This window comes from Clarias gariepinus, chromosome 8, assembly GCF_024256425.1.
Source record: "Clarias gariepinus isolate MV-2021 ecotype Netherlands chromosome 8, CGAR_prim_01v2, whole genome shotgun sequence".
Classification (NCBI taxonomy): Eukaryota; Metazoa; Chordata; class Actinopteri; order Siluriformes; family Clariidae; genus Clarias; species Clarias gariepinus.
In genome coordinates this window covers 4,059,908-4,081,059 of record NC_071107.1, presented here as the reverse complement: position 1 = coordinate 4,081,059, position 21,152 = coordinate 4,059,908, and the positions used below count along the sequence as shown (strand labels likewise).

Genomic DNA, 21,152 nt, shown 5'->3' with positions numbered 1-21,152 from the left:
GTGTGTGTGTGCCGTGCCATGGATTGGCACCCTGTCCAGTGATGTCTCCTGAGATAGGTTCATCCCGTGACCCTGAATACAGGATAAAGCGGTATAAACGATGAGTGAGTGAGTGAGTCAGTGAGTGAGTGAGTAAGTGAATAAATAGAATTTTTTTTGCCTTCTCCCAATATCCAAGATACATTGCACGGTGATTTATCAACAAGAACTAACCCTGAGACGGAAAGAAAATTCAACCTCTTCTCGGTAACATGGAACAGTAATAACAACTAACATACCTACATTCAGCATGAGCATAATGTAAATCAGACTTCAGTCATAAGCACAATACAATATTATCACAAAACCAAGAACAATAATACAATAAAAACTAACATCAATAAATCTCTAGAAGAATATTATATTTACCAGCATCCTATAGTTGTGTAGACAAACAAGGCTTATCCTGTGTCCCTATCTTAAACTAGGCATACGTTCAGAAAAATCGGTATTTTATTAATGATTAATGACTAAAAAAGTTTTTATCAAACAATTTTTATCAACTCTTAACTATTAGTGAACATTTTATCCAAAACCACATAAACCACATGAAATGTGATTAGAATAGCTAATCAAATAAGACCCCATAATTCAGTTATGTTGTGCCTCTGCCATGCGTGATTAGGAGCTAGTCTTTAAGCAGTGTAATGGCATGTGTTTACTCCTCCAGTAGTGTGTGTTAATTTATGTTGTTGCATGTATATAGCACAGCACCTTGGTCCTGGAGGAAGGTTGAAATGAAAATAAAAGCCTACTTGATCTGACCTGATGTGTAATCCTATGTGTGTTTGAGCTGATGGCATTTAAATTGACTACTTAGAGGAAATCTAACAGATGCTAAGCAGAAATACAGCTTCTTTCCTGTGTAAATGATTATTTAATTTAAGATTAAAGCTTATATTAAAACATGAGACTTGTCACCTATATGAATTAGTGAGTGTTCTATACAGCCCTTTCCATAGTGCGAAGAGTAATATGGCAATTTTTTGTGTAAAGTTCATCATGACTTTTTAAGCTACTTTTATGTTTGAAGCTCTTCCAACAGTGTGAGCAGAAATGCCGCTATCCTTTGCAAATATGCTCATGTTTATTGAGAGAAGAACTATCCGTAAAACTTTTCATACACTCTGAGCATTGATATGGTTTCTCTCCTGTGTGAATCCGTTCGTGTCTTGTGAGATGACTCTGCCGGGCAAAACTCTTCCCACATTGGGTACAGAAATATGGTTTTTCTCCTGTGTGAATCCGTTCGTGTTTTGTGAGATGACTTTGCTGGGAAAAACTCTTCCCACATTGTGAACAGAAATATGGTTTCTCTCCTGTGTGAATGCGTTTGTGATTTGTGAAAGTACTCTTCCGGGAAAAACTCTTCCCACATTGTGAACAGTAATATGGTTTCTCTCCTGTGTGAATCTTTTTGTGTTCTATGAGACAATTATGCTGGGCAAAACTCTTGCCACATAGTGAACAGAAATATGGTTTCTCTCCTGTGTGAATCCGTTCGTGTTTTATGAGAACACACTTCTCGGAAAAACTTTTTCCACATTGTGAACAGTAATATGGTTTCTCTCCTGTGTGAATCCGTTTGTGTTTTGTGAAAGAACTCTTCTGGGCAAAACTCTTTCCACATTGTAAACAGTAATATGGTTTCTCTCCTGTGTGAATCCGTTTGTGTTCTTTGAAAGTACTCTTCTGGGCAAAACTCTTTCCACATTGTAAACAGTGATACGGTTTCTCTCCTGTGTGAATCCGTTTGTGTTCTGTGAGAGTGCGCTTCTGGGCAAAACTCTTTCCACATTGTGAACAGTAATATGGTTTCTCTCCTGTGTGAATCCGTTTGTGTTGTCTGAGATTACTTGGGTGGGTAAAACTCTTCCCACATTGTGAGCAGCAATATGTTTTTTCTTTAATGGGAATGTGCTGGTGATCTTGAATATTATTCTGCATAGCAAAACTTTCCCCCTCCAGTGAGCAGTGAATTTTATTCTTGTCCATTTCTGAAGTACTTGCTCTGCAATGGTTTTTAGCGTGAAGAGAACCAGATGATGACATTTTAGTCTGTAACAGAGCAGTAAACAAAAGGAACATTACATCTGCACACATGAAGTTTATCTATTTATATTAAGTCATTGGAATTAAATTGATCAGCTCGGATAGATAGCCGGTTGTACTTGTCGTAAATACATTGGCTCTGACCTCTTACAATTACATTTCCTGAGTACTATGCTAATATCAAAACTCAAATGATAGATTGTATATATTGAGACATTAACCCTGGTTTTCTGTATAAAGAATTGGGTGATTTGGGTCGGTTTATTCATAAATTCCAGGGAGGAAAAAACAAAAATAGACAAGTAAATAACCATAATAGACACACAGATATATTCTTAAAATTTCGTCTTAACTGTGAATCTCAATTTATTTGCTTTATAGTGTTTCTCATTTTCTATAACTAATTGAACTTTTAACTTTTAAAGGTTATAACTGCTTCAAATATAGTGACATTGATAGTTTTGAGCTCATGTCTGGTTATTCATTTGTTGCACTTAGAATGGCTGGTTTAATATAACTTTCTTTGGTAACGTGTAATAACATTTCTCACCTATTTTTCCATGTAATTTCCATAAGTAATTAAAAAGAAAAAACAGAGGAAGAAAAGCATACAGAGAGTCATTTCTTACTTCTAGACACAAGCATGTCTGGAGTATATAAAACAGCATGTGAAGCAAACAAACAGATTAGTTTTGGAAGAAGATGATGTGATCTGATTAATTCCGATATTAAAAAGAAAACAATGATAAACTATTGTCACAGCCAAACATGGTGGAGGATCTGATGTTTCAGGGCTAATATGCCTGCATCAGTCACTGGAATGGAAGGATAAAATAATACGTGTGTAGCGGAACGCTGAGGGGTTTAAGATAAGGTCGGATTACGCCTTGATTAAATAAAATTTCGTTGTAGGAAACACGAGTCAGTTCATGGAGAAATAGCAGGAAACGTAGGTATCAAAAAGTCGAAGTTTTATCACAAACATAACATTAAAAAATTATTTATTACAAAAAGTAAAGAAGATAAAATAAGTAATCACTGGGAGCAACAATTCACATATGACTCATGACTCAGACATAGAAATTAGTAACCTTGAACATCCAGAGCTCAAGGTCCTGGAACCGAGGCTTGACAGCAGGGCATAATGGCACAATCAACTTACACAGCAAAACAATTATGCCTGTAGCACACATTCACGAAGAAGCACCAGCAACAGGAATCCACCCCCTCCTCCACCCTCGAATGATCCACTTGAACAGATGCAATCGCTCACAGATAAGAAACGATACAGGTTGCCCACCCACACCACTGACCCACAACAACAAACACAATATTAAAATAATTATATTGGCTGGCTACCTGTTCAATTTAGAATTAATTACAAAATAGTACTACTTACATACAAGGCTTTAAATGGTTTAGCTCCCTCATACCTAACCAGTCTTTTGATACGCTATAATCCACCACGCTCCTTAAGATCACAAAACTCCGGACTTCTGGTAATTCCCAGAATTTTAAAATCTACAAAAGGGGGCAGGGCATTTTCATATTTGGCTCCAAAGCTTTGGAATAGCCTTCCAGACACTGTTCGGGGAGCAGACACGGTTTCCCAATTCAAAAGTAGGCTCAAGACGCATCTCTTTAATCTGGCATACGCGTAACTCAACCCATAACCTCATACTCCATTACACTTATCCTGAATGGCAACTACGCTAATTCTCTCCATCTTTTCTGTATTTTTCTACCCATCCTGAGACATCTGGAGATTGTGCCAGCTTCAGTAGACAAAGGCCAACCCTGCGAGGTTTCTAAAGCATCTTGAGAAGGACCTGCTCCAGCTAGATTCTGCTTTATGATGGCTGGAGCTACACATCCTGCTCCTGTGCTTCCAGTGATCTGACCCCATCTGCCCTCTGCACCTACTGCTGAACTGAATCTACACAACTTCTGATATATTGAACTTTCACCTGCACAACACACTTGATGTTATTTCTATCTGTTATCACCCAGATGAGGATGGGTTCCCTGTTGAGTCTGGTTCCTCTCAAGGTTTCTTCCTATTGCCATCTCAGGGAGTTTTTCCTTGCCACTGTCGCCGTCACCCTTGGCTTGCTCATCAGAGACATTTCATTCATCATTCATTCATTTAATTATTATCTAGACACATTTTTCTCACACATACACACTTCCAAATATTTTCTTTTCTTTTCTTTCTTAAAAAAAAAAAAAAAAAAAAAAAAATCTTTAATTTTTTTTCTTGTGAAGCTGCTTTGGGACAATGACCATTGTTAAAAGCGCTATATAAATAAAATTGAATTGAATTGAATTAATTAAGAAATCAAAATAAACAACTCTTGGTAAGTATTGTACCTAAAAACAGTATGCATCCACCCAGATCCATCCAGCTACAGCTGGAATAACTAGGCCTCTTCTGAGACTATGAGCTATACTACAAGAAATGAGAGCAGCACCTTCCCGAGTGGAATGGACACCGTTCAGCCCTAACAGGCCAGTTTTGCCCTTGAAGGTCTTACAATTGTCTATGAAGCCTACATTTTTTTCAGAGCACCACCTGGACATCCAGCGGTTCAGAACTACAGGAACCGTTTGACCTCAGGCTTCTGTACCAAAAAACAATATTTTTTGGCTCAAGTGATCAAATACTTATTTGACACAGTAATTTACAAATAAATTGTTTAAAAAAATCATACAATTTGATTTCCGTTTTTTTTTTTTTGGAAATGCAGCTATGCTGAAAACTGTAGACCCCTCCATGTTTTCCGAGTAAGAGAACTTGCAAAATCACAGGGTGATCAAATACTTATTGACCTCACTGTATTTGAAATCTATTTGAACGCATCAGTTATAAATGTATTAAATATATATTACTATATATTAAATGTGTTATAAATGTATTTTACATTGTTAGTGCAATACAGATAGAATATAATATGAATTAAAACTGGGAATACAATATAATTAACATGCTAGGTTATGAAACATGGGAATTTTATGTTTGATCTTTACCACCAACTTTTGAATAAAAAAAAAAAATAAAATATTCAATATCTAAAATTATAACGTTTAAGATACACCTTTAATTTTCAGTTCTTTGAAAGACTAAATTTAAATTAAATAACAACAATGTTATCCCTTTTAAGTGTGTAGTTATCCTCTTGTTCTCCCTACTTTTCTTTTGCTTTTGTCTATTTTCTCTATTTGCAGTGCATTACCAAGACAAATTCCCTGTGTGTGTTAACTGTACTTCTCAATTATCCTAATCCTAATAATCCTAAGAAAAAATGGCAAGAGAGGAAATTTACCAAACTGAAGTCAGATGAGGCCTTTAAATCCCAGTATGTTTATATATAGCAGTCTTCTCTCCAAGTGTGTCAACTTTAGAATCTGTATAAATTAAAGATATCTGTACATTGGCCAGAACTCACTATATCAATTATATCTTAATGTTTCACACATTGGAGGACCCGAAAAAAGATTTAGGGATTTTTCCGAACCACCAGAATTTGTCACAGCATCACGTAAAACTGGTGGGACATAATGTAATGAAACTTTGGCAGTAGTTTGGTATTTGCTAAACCTGTTATGTGCCGGATTAAAAACCATAAGTTTTACCGTACATGCGTCAAATTGTGGGCACATATTAAATCAAGCACTGAACAGAATTTATATCTACCTGAAGTTTAACCTGCACCATAAGAGAAATCTAAATGTTGAATAAATGCAATATTATAATACACTTATGTGCCATATGATGTAATAATCTACTTTAAAAAAGCTTTTAATGAGCTTCTTGACAAACACCTGCACCAAGAGATAATAATTAGAAAATCCAAACTGAATACTTCTGAAGTGATATAAGTGAATTTTAACACGCTGGAGTCATTTTAAAACAAAGCTTAATCTTTATCCGATCTACTGTTTCGATTTCTCATCATGGAATTCACTTTTTGATTACCAACCAAGAAGTTTATTCGGTGACAACGAAAGAAGTACAACTTAACGCAAACAAGGCGTAAGATACTCAACCTTAAAGTTAAAACTACATGGATTACTTTCTGATTTTTTAGCAAATTTATATGTTCCTTGATAGCAGATGTAACAGTTTTATTTATATTTTGTTATGTCCCTGTTCTATGTCTCACGTTGTCTATTGTTATGGTTAATCCCCCCCTTGGTTGTTCACGTTACTGTGGTTTCGAGGTAAAACTCCTGGGAAATCCCAATGAACAGCAGTGCTAACCACAACACCACTGTGCCATCTAAACAGCAATTAATAAAACAAAATCAACAATTAGTGTGGTGAGCCTTTGCTTCAAATATAGTTTTAGGTTCAATTTGTGCAGTTTTATAAGTAAATGAGCTGGGCCCGGTTTCTCGAAAGCTTCTTATCGATAAGTAGTTCTTAAATTGTACCTTAACCTCTCTCTTAACGCTATGGTGCATTTCTCAAAACTTTTGTACTCTAAGTATCTCTTAGGGTCTGAACCAACCTTAACTCACTCTTAGCGTAGTTTCAGCACAAGACGATAGTCGCCACCACTGTGCAGCAGTCTTTAAAAATCAGCAGTGTATGCAAGCACATTATGGCACGGTATCAAAGTCGTATTAATTATTAAATATACTGATTCCATAATTAATACGCAAGCGTGTTTAAGAACTTAATTTTTTTCTACATCAGTCCTGATAGAGTGACTTTTAATTAGCCCATTTTATAATGTGACTAATGCGTTACAATTGGCAATCACTTTTAATATTAAACAGGTGGCAAACAATTTGGCAGCGATACATCGTGTTGTTGTGCTTAACTAAAGGCGGTGCTGTCCGCGGAGCCGTGTGGTTCATGTAAATTATTTCTTTAGGCAAAACTTTAGCCTTTCATATTATGCCTGAGGTGGCTATTAAAAAAAAGGTTTCAAGGCAACAGATTATGGAGCTTCTTGACCTGACCAGACCTGCGCTTGCCAACGCGTCGTACTTACGCTCCAGGTCCCGATGTCCAGCCGCTTGCTGATTTTTGTTTTAAATAAGTTTCATTGATCATTAGCCATCATTCTTAATTGGATGGACTTTTCTTTTGACAGTTTTATTTTATGATGATATTTGATTTAGTTAAATGAGAAAATAAACTTGGGAGTTTCAAACCCCGCATCTATTCATTTTTCTGAGTGATTGTAATGCTTAATACACCTCTCACCAATGCGATTCGACTCGCTGTGAGATGCGGTGTTATACCCCTATCCAACTGTAAAGTTTTTCTAAAGTTACGTAGTAGGAGAGGCGAGTTGCTCGGTCTGTCCGCTGTGCTTCGGTAAGCTTCTCTGGCGCCAGGAGAGACTCAGTCAAACACACACACGTTGTCTGTTAGAAAGGTCTCTCTTTATTAACAGCAAAAGATGGGGTTTATATATGTTTGACCAAACGCCTGTGCCATAGACATATGTTACTACAAAGAACATGAGCCATTGTAAATGTCCTGGTGAGATCCTGAAGAATCAAAGTAGAGGATGATAGAGAGGTGTCCGTCCAGAGACAGATCACAAGATATTGGCTCGAGTTAGGGGGAGAGGGGGAAGGAGACAGAGGGGGAGAGAGAGAGGGGGAGAGAGACATAAAGCGAAAATGAGAAGGTGAGCAGGGGAGCGTTCACACCTTAAAAAGCAAATGTAAGAGGAGACAGGAAGATAGCAGCAGGAAAGATTTACCACGTTAATATTAGATCTATGAGGAAGAGAGCAAGAGAGTGGAAATTACTCCTTTATATATAAAATTATTCTAACACCCACCTACGCGGTTTCGCGTGGTAGCCGTAAGGTTCATCATGATTCACCGCGAGTTTTTTGTGTTTTTGTTTAATTTTTTTGCCGGTCCTCGCGGAAGCTTGCGGACCTTGCAGAACTTCGCGGAACATCAGCAGAATGTTGGCGGGCAATCGCGGCAGCTCACAGTGCCTAACATCGCATCTCACCCTGAGTCAAAACGCATAGGTTAGATAGGGGTATGAGACACCATAAGCCGCCTCGAGTGACCGCCCGACGTTTTACGAAGATCTGCAAGGTCCGCGAGCTTCCGCGTGTTAAACGTTTAATTGTTTGCGTGGTAGATGGAAACGTAATCACGGCACCAAAACTTGCGCTGAATCATGATGAACAATACTTACCGCCACCACGCGAAACCGCATAGGTGAGATAGGGGTATTAAACCTCTACTCTGTCATCTCATCGTATCCATTCCATGAGTGCGCTATACAACCCCAACCACTGACATACTTCACATTGTTCCTGAAGCTGGAGAAGAGTGTTGACAGCTGTTTGTCAATCAACTATGATTGTATACCCAGAAATGCAATTTCACCGCCACTACAGGTTACATAAAAATATTTGTGACAGTTTGGTGATTTAATTTATATATTTGCCTATTATGACATGCTATTAATAAAGTAATCACTTTACATAAGATATATCTAAGAGTCTTCTTAGCGCGCTAAGAGTCTGCGTTATCGGGAAACCGGGCCCTGCTTAGTTTTACTGAGAAATTGCGTCTTTTGCTGCTTTTTTCCTGGCCAGATATTTCTTTTTTTTTTCTCCCTTGTTTTGTGTGAACCCTTGATATTTCTAAATGACTCAATCCTAATGATCTGAGTGGTCTGTCAGGTCTATATTTAGTGAGCAGGGGCCGGTTTCTCTATACCTACCTACCTCTCTCTGCAATTTGCTCTGCCATTGAATCAATCAATTTCTGGGCCAAAAAAGTGATCAAGTGACAACAAGGTCATGGGCTCCCCATGAATACTGCCCGATCTTGTTTAATCACACAAAAAAACTGAAAGCTGAGCTTTATTAGCTGAAAAACTTGCATTGCTATCACAGTGCATTTCTGTGTACTGATGGCATAGCTGCAGACCAGTCAGTGTACCTATGCTAGTCCCTGTCATACGTATCAGTTCACACTGGAAAATAGTTCAGGAACTGTTTGAAGGACATGACAACAAGATCAAGCTACTTATCTGATTTTTTCATAATGTTACAAATGATTATTGGTTAAACAATGCATAAATAATAAAGTTAATTTGGAATAAATTACTTCTACATAAATTGAATAAGTTTTCTTAATTAGAATGGAATTTCAATCATTCACAGATTTTTGCACACAACCACATTTACACATTCTTTAATTGTCTACCTTGTGATGTGCCTGCATAAGTTTGATTCAGAAAATTTAAAATGTTGAAATGCTGGTAGGAACAAACATGCAAAGAGTATGCAAGAATCTGTTAAAACAGAAATTTAAAGCAAAAATGTCCCTCATGCCATTTCCCCCTTTTTTGTTTAATACTTTAGATTACCTAATTTTACATACACTGGTTTAATTTTACATAAATCTGTTTATAATTGTTTAATTTCATTACATATAAGCTGCATCTCAGTCAGTCATGACTCAAAACTTGAAAAAGGATTTACCAGTAAAATAACTATCCCTATAATAATTATTTTACAATTAAGCATTGTATATACTATTTACATTTTCTATTTAAAACACAAAGTTATTGTATTATTGTGTGCTTAAAATGTAAGCATAACTGAGGACAAAGACAAAGGACAGTCCAACAAGAGGGCATTTGAGTGTCAATAGCCTTTTATCAACACCTCATTAAGTCAGAATCGGGTGTGGGTAGTGGACATCAAGAACGATCTGTTAAACATATGCAAAGAAGTCTGTGACTGGGTGAAATATTCTAACTTTAGGGTGACAAGTCCCCAAAATTGTTGTTCACACTGCAAAGTCATTAATATTTCAGTATTTGTCATTAGCATATAACAAAGATTTCTGATGATTTATGATGAGTACAATAATAGGAAAAAAGCTAGTCAGTATACGACAGCCTTTTTTTTCAGAATCCATCTACAAAAATTGTAAAACTGTGTAATGTTGAAAAAGATGGAGAAGTTAGCTTAAATCATACGGAGGAATTGTAGCATCGGGTTAAATAAATATATAAAAACATTTATGTGTAAATAAAATCACTAAAATAAAATCTGAAATACATATTGTATTTACATTACATGTATTGAAATACATACACCAAACCTGGAACTACTGTCCATCATGTGTCGTCCTTTTTATCTACATCGGTCATAATCAGTGCCGTTTATATTCCACCACAAGCGGCCACGGATACTGCCCAACAGAATGACTCTAGGAGCCTGTGGCAGGGATTAAGGACAATAACGGATTATAAAGCACCAACATCCGGTATGATAAATGCAGACGTGTCTCTGGCAGACGAGCTGAACACTTTCTATGCTCGCTTCGAGGCTGCAGCTAAAGACGCTAGCGATGCTAATGCTAGCGGCGCTAACGGCTGCAGACAGGAAGTCACTGCCAGCACCGGAAGCGCGTTCATCATCACAGAGCATGACGTGAGGAGAGCCTTAAGAGAGTGAACACCAGGAAAGCAGCAGGACCAGACGGCATCTCAGGCCGCATTCCCAGAGCCTGCGCAGACCAGCTAGCACCTGTGTTCACTGAGATATTCAACATCTCTTTATCTCAGTCGGTGATCCCCACATGCCTTAAAGAGTCCATCATTGTTCCTGTCCCAAAGAAACCTCATCCTGCTTCCCTCAATGACTATCGCCCTGTAGCCCTCACCTCAGTAGTGATGAAGTGCTTTGAACGCCTGGTCAGAGACTTCATCATCTCTTCACTACCAGACACACTGGACCCACTACAGTTCGCTTATCGTCCAAACCGTTCCACGGACGATGCAATCTCTCATCTCCTCCATACATCTCTCACTCACCTGGACACTCGGAGGGGAAATTATGTGAAAATGCTCTTCATCGACTACAGCTCTGCATTTAATACCATAATTCCCTCCACACTTACCACCAAGCTGGAGCACCTGGGACTCAGCTCATCAATGTGTCAGTGGATCTCCAATTTTCTGACTGGCAGACCACAGGCAGTAAGGATGGGCGGACATGTCTCAGCCTCCCTTACTCTCAGCACTGGAGCCCCCCAGGGTTGTGTTCTAAATCCCCTGCTGTACTCTCTGTACACCCACGACTGCGTGGCCACTACCAACTCCACCACCATCATCAAGTTTGCTGACGACACTGTTGTGGTGGGCCTGATCACGAACAACGATGAGACGGCCTACCTGGAGGAGGTTGGAAATCTATAGAACTGTTGCCAGAGAAACAATCTCCTGAACGTCAGTAAGACAAAGGAGCTGATAGTGGACTTCAGTACAAAGCAGGTGAGGAACTACCAGACCCCCGACATCAACAGGAGCCCAGTGGAGAGAGTGGACAGCTTCAGATACCTCGGTGTTCACATCACGCAGGACCTGGCATGGTCCTGTCACATCAACACCGTGGTAAAAAAGGCCGGGCAGCGTCTCTACCACCTCAGACGCTTGAGAGACTTTAGACTGCCCTCCAAGGTGCTCAGGAATTTCTACTCCTGCACCATAGAGAGCATCCTGACGGGAAATATCACGACCTAGTTCGGGAACAGCACCATGCAGGACAGACGAGCTCTACAGAGGGTGGTGCGATCAGCTGAGCGCATCATCCGCATCGAGCTCCCTGACCTGCACTCGATCTACAGCAAGCGGTGCTTGACCAAGGCCAGGAAGATCGTGAAGGACCTCAGCCACCCCAATAACGGACTGTTTACTCTGTTGCGGTCTGGGAAGCGATTCCGCTCCCTGAAGGCTAACACGGAGAGACTGAGGAGGAGCTTCTTCCCGCAGGCGATAAGGTCTCTCAACCACAACCACACCACTATGCAGAACTAACACAATCTTTTCATAATTGACCAAATTAATCAATCTTTTTACATCCATGGACACTATGGACAATTACACGCACACCTTCCTTCATATCTACACTACATGTTGTACGTTTACATCCTGGACCATTGCACAAAGACACTTTAATAACTTTGCACTCCTACCTTCACAACTACACTACATGTTTACGTTTACATCCTGGACCAGTGCACAAAGACACTTTGTTCTATGCATATTTGCACACCTAGTACAGTATATTTCAAATTGTACAGTATATTTCTATTTTTATGTACATCATATTTCTATTTTTATTTTTAGTTCTATTTTTCCTAGCACATTTCTATTTTTATTTTTAGTTCTATTTTTCCTAGTTTAATTTAATTTTTCTATTTAATTTTCTATCGTATTTCTTTTATTCATATTTATTTCTTATTTGTAAACTTTAATTCTCTTTTAGGGTCAATGGCAGTCGTATAAGCATTTCACTACATTTCGTACTGTGTATGACTGTGTATGTGACAAATAAAATTTGAATTTGAATTTGGTCTAAATAAGTATTTGCTTTTACGATTAAAGGTTTCTCCTTCCACCCAGACATTAACAATTGAGAACACTATATTTGATTTATCATTATGTTCCAGATCAGCTTTTGGATATATATAATATTTTCTTTCAAGAATTGTTTAATGAGTCCTTGAATAAGGCAATTGTATTCAGGTAAACAATTACCTCTGTTCAGAACGAAAATGTATACGGTTTTATATACTGTAAGACCCTGCAGGGATTAACAAGGGGGGGGGTCATATAACCCAATTTTATACTGCATGCATACACACACATACATGTCATTAGCTATGCAGCCGAACCTAAATTTAAATTCCTCATGTAACATAACAGATTCAGTGTCCTCAAAACTAATGCAAGTGGATATTTTCAGTACACATATTATCCTCATATATCTTTATCTGACTTCTTTTATCACGCAGGATGTGTTTTAAGAAACACATGTATCAAGGACTATTACAAACCCAAAACTATTCTTGAACTACCAATAACCATGTGGTGCCTTTAGAAGCAGTCCAAAAAAAAAAAAAAGAAATTATAATTTAAAAAAATGTAAACAGTATGTTGATATTGATATGTTTAATATATTGTGAATGAGAGTCTCAGCAAGAATTAAACTGCTTACAAAAAGTAAGGTTTTAAGCAAACCTTTCCTGAACTTGAAATTGCATGCGGTACATAAGGCAGCTATTAAAATTACTAAAGTCAAGAATTTAATTCAACTTTTGAGTATACCACGTCTCTCTACTTTTCATCAGGCCATATAAACACTTCACCACAATGCAAAGACTTTCTTTAAAAAACTGGTATTTAGTACATAAATAAATTGAATGTTTATTAATATACTGTGAGTATATAGTATATCTTTTGCATTGGTAGACATAGGCCTTTTTATAACTGTGAGCTGTAATACAAAGAAACATATGATTGTTGGCAGTTTTAGGATGGGTGAAAGTTTCTTCTCCCTTTACATATACTCTTATCTTCTGATTGTACATAAATAACTAATGATCTTATCATAATGTGAGCAGCAATACCGTTTTCTCTATTTTAAATAAGTTCATGCCTTTCCAGGGCATTTAATCAGTGAAATTGAGATCAGAAGATGGTAAACTTACAAAGTTGAAGTAAGCGTTTTTAAATTCCAGTAGGTTCACAGCAGACTTCTGAATGAGTGTATCAACTAAACCCGCAGATCAGAGTGTCTCCTTTAAGTACACCTCAGGACAAAGTCACATGATCGTCCAACAATAGGACATTTCACAGTCATTAGCCAACTATTACCACCAAATCATCTGAGTCTGGGGTGTGGTAGCTCAACATCTAGAACTATATTGTGAATGAATGATATGCAAAGTAGTCTGTGATTAGGTGGATTGTTCCTCCATTAGGGTAGGGGAAGTAAAAAAATGAGATATCTAAGATGATTAGATTTTGTTTATTTCTATAAGATTTATACAAATCTTGTAGAAAGATTTCTTTAATTTTATAAGATTCATACAAATGTACTTTTTTTTTACTTTTCAAATATTTTATTAAATGGAACAAGATTTAAGGAGGATTAACTAGTATACTAGTACATCACAAATTTTTATCGAAAAATACAGCCAATGACAACTGAGAAATAACTGCATTATTTCATAAAAACAAACGAACATCTTCTGACACTGCTGCGCACACACAGACAAATGTGTCAATATATTAATCCATTACATAAGATGTTATTGGTGATTCATTAGTTGAAGATTACTTGGATTATAAAGATCATATAAGATCAACTTAAATATTTACTAGAAAATTGTATTGTGAAAATCAGTAAAGTGAATTTGAAATATCTATTATTATAAATAATTGAAATATACCTCAAATATAGATTGTAATTGGGCTTGTAAATTCACCACAAATAACATTTCTTTTAACTCTTTACCGCATTCTCATTAGGCTTTATGTCATTTTTTTAGTTGCAATGCTTTTTGCTCTGCTAGAGGAAACTGTGACTGCTAGAGAAGCAGTTTTGCAATAATTGTTTAAGTAGTTGATGATTGAAACTATTTTTAGTTTTATCTCTTTTCCTGGGTTGGTTTCTGCAGTATTCCTTGTAGGGTTTTACACCAAAGCTCATATTCTCATGTAATAGGGAATAATATGAATTTTATCTGTCACTGCATTAGAAATGTAGCTAAATTTATTTTCATTTATATTTATTAGTTTTTTTTATTGTAATGACATATAGAGCTAGACAAAATGTACATAAGATGATACTTAATATGATAATTAATACATTCATAATTATTTAATGAGTAATAATGATTTTCAAGCCTGTCTGCACTTGTATTTTACATATGTTTACCTTGCCCTGATATGACCTAATGACTAATATGCCCCAAGTGTTATTGCAATACTCAATAACATAAATATCTCGTATCTTAAAATTCTGGGGGGCACAGTGATGTAGTGGTTAGCACTTACTAGTTCACAACTGTTGATAACAAGTGAATAGTGTAATTTGCAGTTTGTATTTATTTGTGGTGTTGTTAGCAACAAGATAACTTAGGACTTAACTGATCCGGGTAAATGAAGAGAAGAATTCATGAGTCATATAAAGGATTGGGTTATGTAACCCGAATTTATATATTTGCTCTATAATATAATTTTATTAACACCAAACATAATTGTTACATGTTGTAGATGTATATTATGACAAACTGGGATGATGAAACGGTTCTGGCATTTCTATCACATCAGGCTGGTTTCCAACTTCACAACACAACTTCACCAGAATGTTAATGCTAACGGTGTGACACTTTAGTTTAATGTATATAATGACTGTATACATTTACTGTACATTAACTTTACTGTGGATTTACTGTATATTTAAATCCTGTCTTTACCACCTGAACTTTTTTTTAGCTATCTAAAACTTTAAAAATGAACTATACTCGATATCCTATTCGTTTTAACCCATAAAAATTAAAATAAAATGTACTGCTGATATATTTATAATTATTTTATTCATTTTCTTTTAATTTAAATAAAAGGATATATATTTTTATTTTCATATTTAACATATTCATATTATCCTACAAGCCAGATTATGAGTGACCTATACTTTTACATTTTGTTATATTGTCTAACTTATTTCTATGTACATTTGTCATTAAAATAAAAATGTTTCATTCATAATTATTGATCCTCAGTCATTTACAATTTATGGTCAGAAACAACAAAAGACTCAACGTACTATACGTGTCCTGGCTGATTTATCGGTAGCTAAATATATATAGCTAAAAGCGAATTCCCCTTGTTTTGTGTGAACCCTTGATATTTCTAACTGACTCAATTCTAACGATCTGAGAGTCAGTTAGGTTTATAATAAGCAGTGGTGTAAAGTATTTGAGTAAATGGACTATGTTACTGTACTTAAGTATTTTTTGGCCACTTTGTACTTGTACTAAGTATCAAAAATATAAGCAACTTTTACTCTCTACTCGACTACATTTCTGATTGAATTTATGTACTCTTTACTCCACTACATTTGAACGGACACTTACCGTTACTCATTACATTGTGATTGTGCTCGACAAGTCGGCATCTTTATCCAAGAACTTTGAGAACCAGCTTTTCTTGAAGTTGAATAAAAATATTGCCGCCTTCTGAGGCTGAGAGGTAAATCAAATCAAAGTTCGCTCTGAATTTTTTTTTTGTCCATTGTAGACTAAAAATACCTTTTTTTTTGGGGGGGGGGGATCTTTTACTTGTGCCTTTTTTGATCATTTGAGTTTGACTGAGACTGACTTTTGTTCTGTCATTTTTAAATATTGAAGTGTTCAATTTCATTTCTATATTAGGTAATAAAACCTCATAAATAAACGGTTTATAAACCTTATAGATAAACAGAATGTTTTTCACATTTCTTGGTGTTCTTTAAACCTACATTCAGTACGAATAAAATACTTAAGTTCTTTTAAAATCTGATACTTTAGGACTTTTACTCAAGTCTTATTGGAATTGGTGACTTGTAACTTGTAATGGAGTCATTTCCACAGTAAGGTATCTGTATTTAACTCAAGTATGGTTTTCAGGTACTCTTTACACATCTGATATTCAGTGAGCATATCTGCAATGTATGGTCTTCTTGGGAAGGCTGTTAAGGACACCATTACAATAATCCACCCTGCTGGTGATAAAGGCATGGACAAGTTTCTTTAAGTCTTCATTGGAAACAAAACATCTAATTGCTGATTTAGTTACTGCTTTGACATGACTACTAAAACTAAAGTCTGTCTTCAGAATCACCCCAAGATTCTTGACTTGATTTTTAGTTGTTTGACCCCTAGGTATACATTCATCTTCAGAGTTTCATCTTTGTTTTCAAATGCAATGACCTTGTTTTGAAACATCCAACTGATAATTTCATTTTAATTTGAAAATCTGGGTATCATCAGCAAAGGTGTGGTATGCAATTTGGTTCTTTCTCAATTTCTGACTTTGTGGAAGCATATACAGGTTAAACAGAAGCAGCGGAAGAATTGAGCCTCGTAAGACCCTGCATGTCATAACCTCTTCCTTCTAAGTATGACCTAAACCATCTGAGTACCATCCCAGAAAACCAGACCCAGTTTTCCAGTCATTTTATTAGTGTGTTATGATCAACAGTTTTAAACGCAGCACTAAGATCTAGCAGTACCAGCACTGATATTTTGCCAGAATCAGGATTTAAAACTAATATAATCCATGATCACCTGAGCACTCCCGTTCCATGTTTCCAATCATTCCTTTCATTTCACCGCCTCACTCTCTGCATACCTGTACGCCATCACTGATTACCTCCCATGCCTATATAAACCATGCTCTGACACCACCACGTCACCAGTTTATTGTGTGCCTACTAGCCAATATTTCAGCAGTTTTCTTGTCTCAGCCTGCCAGATACCGACCACAGTGGTTTTTTTTTCATTGACTTTGTCTGTCGTTTTGGACCCCAGCCCTTTTGGATATTTCACGGACTTTTTCTCGTCTCCTGTTCTACGACCACGATTAATCCTCACGCAGCTTTCACCAACAGGCTTACAGCCCTGGTCAGCTTTCATCACAGAGCCTTCTCTCTTCCCCCAACGTGTCTGTGTGCTTCCGCATTCCCGCAAGAAAAGCGTCATACACACCGCTACTGAAGGGACGTACTGTGCCGATGCTTCGAAACCATGTCGAGAAATCCAAAAACTATTTAGTAAAGCACGTTTCGAGGCTTGTATTGTTTACGGTGACTGATGTCATGAATGACACATATAGCAGTTCAGGAAATGGTGCCATGTATCTTGCTGCCATGTATCGGCATAATGCCCAAGCTCTGTTTTTTTTTTTAGGTGCTCTACTCGAAATGTTATTCCTGGTGTATATTTTCTTTATTATACAGTGAAACCTCGGATTACGAGTAACGCAGTACAAGTGTTCCGCAAGTCAAGCAAAGATTTTGACTTGAAAAATGAGCGGTCTTGGTTTACGAGCACCGAGTATCATGTATTACGCATGCGCTTCTTGTTTTGCCACCGAGCGTCACGTCATCACAACTGAGCCAACGGTTTTATTCTCTCTTGCACTGCGGAATTGTAGGTAATCGTCTCCCCTGCTGGGTGAATACACACACACACACACACACACACAGACCCAGCAGGGGAGTTTCTCTCTGTAAGGCAGAGTGTGTGTGTGTGTTTGGGAACCTGAGAGGAGGGAGGCTATAAAGGCAAGTGTATGTGTGTGTGTGTGTGTGAGGGAGAGTGCGCTTATTCACTTACACCAACACACACACTCTCTCTCAACTTTCCAGTCCCCCCTTCTCTCAGGTTCCCAAACAAACACACAAAAACTCTGCTCTGTCGTGGTAAGGTGCTGGTTAATTTGTTTTTGTTGTTGTTGTTTTACTTTTCAGCAGTAATTCTGTTAGTATGCGCTCACGCGAGTGTGACTAGCGATGTTCCTTGCTAATTTTTAAACAGTTAATTTTTAAACGGTTTTAAAAAAACGTCTCTGTTAATGTGTGTGTGTGCACGCACATCACACACACACACACACACACACACACAGAGCGCCTGCATGCACAAATGGAAACACCAATCTGTCTGGATTTTATTTTATATTGGACATTTATTTTTAAGTTTTTTTTTTTAAAGGTAAAGTGTAGGTTAATTTGTTTTTTTTTACTTAGTGTTAACTATTTTTACGTATTTATTTTTTGGGGCTGTAGAATGAATAATTTGAGTTTACATAATTTCCTATGGGAAAATTAAATTTGGTTTACGAGTGTTTTGGAATACGAGCCCAGTTCCGGAACGGATTATGCTCATAAACCGAGGTTCCACTGTAGGTATTTTGCTTTTTTTCTGAATCTCTGCAGAATTCATGGGTAGTATTTTTTTAAATAAAAATTAATAAAGGGTTGCCCCCCAACAACCACCAGTTGCACATGCACTGCCCTTTTCATCTTTCCTCTTTTCAGTAACACTGCTTCAGTATTTCCTTTATTCAGTGACATTGCTTCAGTTTGAAAAGTTAATCACATCCTACCAGACTCACATTAAGTAAGCACCTACAATGTCTTACTATTCCATCTACTTTGTAACATTGCCCTAGTAAGAAAACCTCTCTTTCATATAACAGAAATTATGAAATATTTATTTAATGGAGGAGGGTCACTTTGGTATGTGTGCTACTGCCATGGAACATTAATCAAGATGTCACAGGCACAGAAATCCCATAAATACTATTTACAAAAACACAAGCATGTGAATAGGAGGAGAGAACAACAGATGGTTTAAATGGGCTATTAGCTTGTGCTCACAATAAACAAAAATGCATAGTTTAATGACAATTATGGCCAACCAGGGCAAGATGGGTTTGAGAGGATCACATACAGTACTGGTAAATGACTGCGAACACATCTGCTCATCTTACATGTTTTGACTAGCAGGGTGGTTTGTGCCTCGAGAAATTAACCCTTTTGTGAACCAACTGGCTGGAAGGCTTTAGAGCTTCATGAAGCTTCATCTCAGCATAACTACACACCACCCCTCGCTTCGGTGCACTCGTGCCGGCACTTCCGGCTTCTTCATTCCAGCGGGGCTTCTCCTGCTCACAAGGCAGTGCTGAGCTTAACCCACGCCTGGTATTAAAACCACCACTCGGCCGACTAAGTCACGACACAAGGATTCATAAACATCATGCATCTCTACCCGGGATCATCTCTCACCATCTCCACTTGGATCCACCACACTTTCTACCGAGCCTGACATGTGGCTAGTTTCACATTGAAAGCATGAAGGCCCCCTTTATGGACACTATAGTGAATTTCAAGTTTCGTTTTCCATCACATCCGCTTAGCTTTTCTTCGTTGTCTTTTCATATGTTGGACTGCTGTTGATTTTCTCCATGGTGATTTCTTTTTGCCCGTCTTTTAGACTTTTGCTGAAGCAATATCATTTATAACATTCTTAACTTTTGAGTTAAAGGAATCAAGGAAATCAACAGAGTCTGCAGAAATGCTTGATGTTAAAGATACAACATAGATAGACATCTTTAAATAAAGCAGCTACACCTTCACCTCTCCTACCAGTTCTGCAGACACTTATGAAAGTAAAGTTAGGAGGTGCTGTTTCATTAAGGACTGTTGTGCAGCTATCTTCTAAAAATTTTTATTTAAAAACATAAAATCCAATTTGTTTGTGGAGATCAAATTATTAAATTAAAAATTTATGTTTTACGAGTGAATGTTTAAAAATGCTTATTATTGCTTAAATGCTTATATTAAAAAATAACTTTTTGTAAAAGGTTCACATGCCAAAACCCTCTCAAAAAGCACAAACTGATTTACACAAAGGAAGCACAATATCAGTGTAGAACAAGTTTTGCACAACAAAGTACGTTGAAAAACCACTTGTGCAGTCATACAGGAGAGGAGCCATATTACTGCTCACAGTGTGGAAAGGGAAGGTTTTACTTGAAAGTGTCATCTTAAAATACATCTACTTACTCAAACAAGAAATGCTATGTCAGTGTTCATGGTATGGCAAAAGTTTATCCAAATAGTGATGAAACACATCAGGACAGTCACACAGATAGAAAGCCATATTGCTCAGAGTGAGGAAAATATTATACACGACTGAATACTATCGAAACACACCAGCACATTCACAAGGGGAAAAGATGGTTATAGTCTGAAAAGAATTTAATTAATTAAAAAGTACTGTAAAAGTCATCATCTCAGTCACACAGGAGAAATCTGCATTGTCACACTGCATTTGTTTGCTTGAAGTGCACAAAGTTATAGTGTAACACTTGGATTTATTAAAATCTCTAGTTACTTTGCTACGGGGTCGAGAATCAAAATATGGGCTTGTAAATTGCACTTCCGGTATTGCGCAACCGAGGCGGGACAATATAAGACGCGACACAAAACTAGATGTAAACCAAACCAAAGTGTATTAAACAAAACAAACCAACAACCAAACAAACAAGGTGCACCAAAAACCAATATGTACAAAATATATATACAAATATAAACAAAGGGGTGGAGTGTAAGCGTGTGTGTGTGTGTGTATGATAGGCCAGAGTCAATGATATTGTTGTGTGTGAAATGGTGTACGGGAGAGATGGCTCGGCCTCACCGGTATATGATGGTAAATCCGGG

At 37.2% G+C, this 21,152-nt stretch overlaps 1 protein-coding gene across 1 annotated transcript in view; it reads right to left on the bottom strand.

Moving 5' to 3' along the window:
* Positions 1–775: 775 nt before the first annotated feature.
* LOC128528669 (zinc finger protein 501-like) overlaps positions 776–21,152 on the bottom strand; it is a 35,999-nt gene continuing 15,622 nt past the window's right edge. The window contains exon 2 of the mRNA XM_053501688.1: positions 776–2,097. Coding sequence (XP_053357663.1) covers positions 1,102–2,091 — 990 coding nt within the window. The 5' untranslated portion in view covers positions 2,092–2,097 and the 3' untranslated portion in view covers positions 776–1,101. The remainder of the gene's footprint in view (positions 2,098–21,152) is intronic.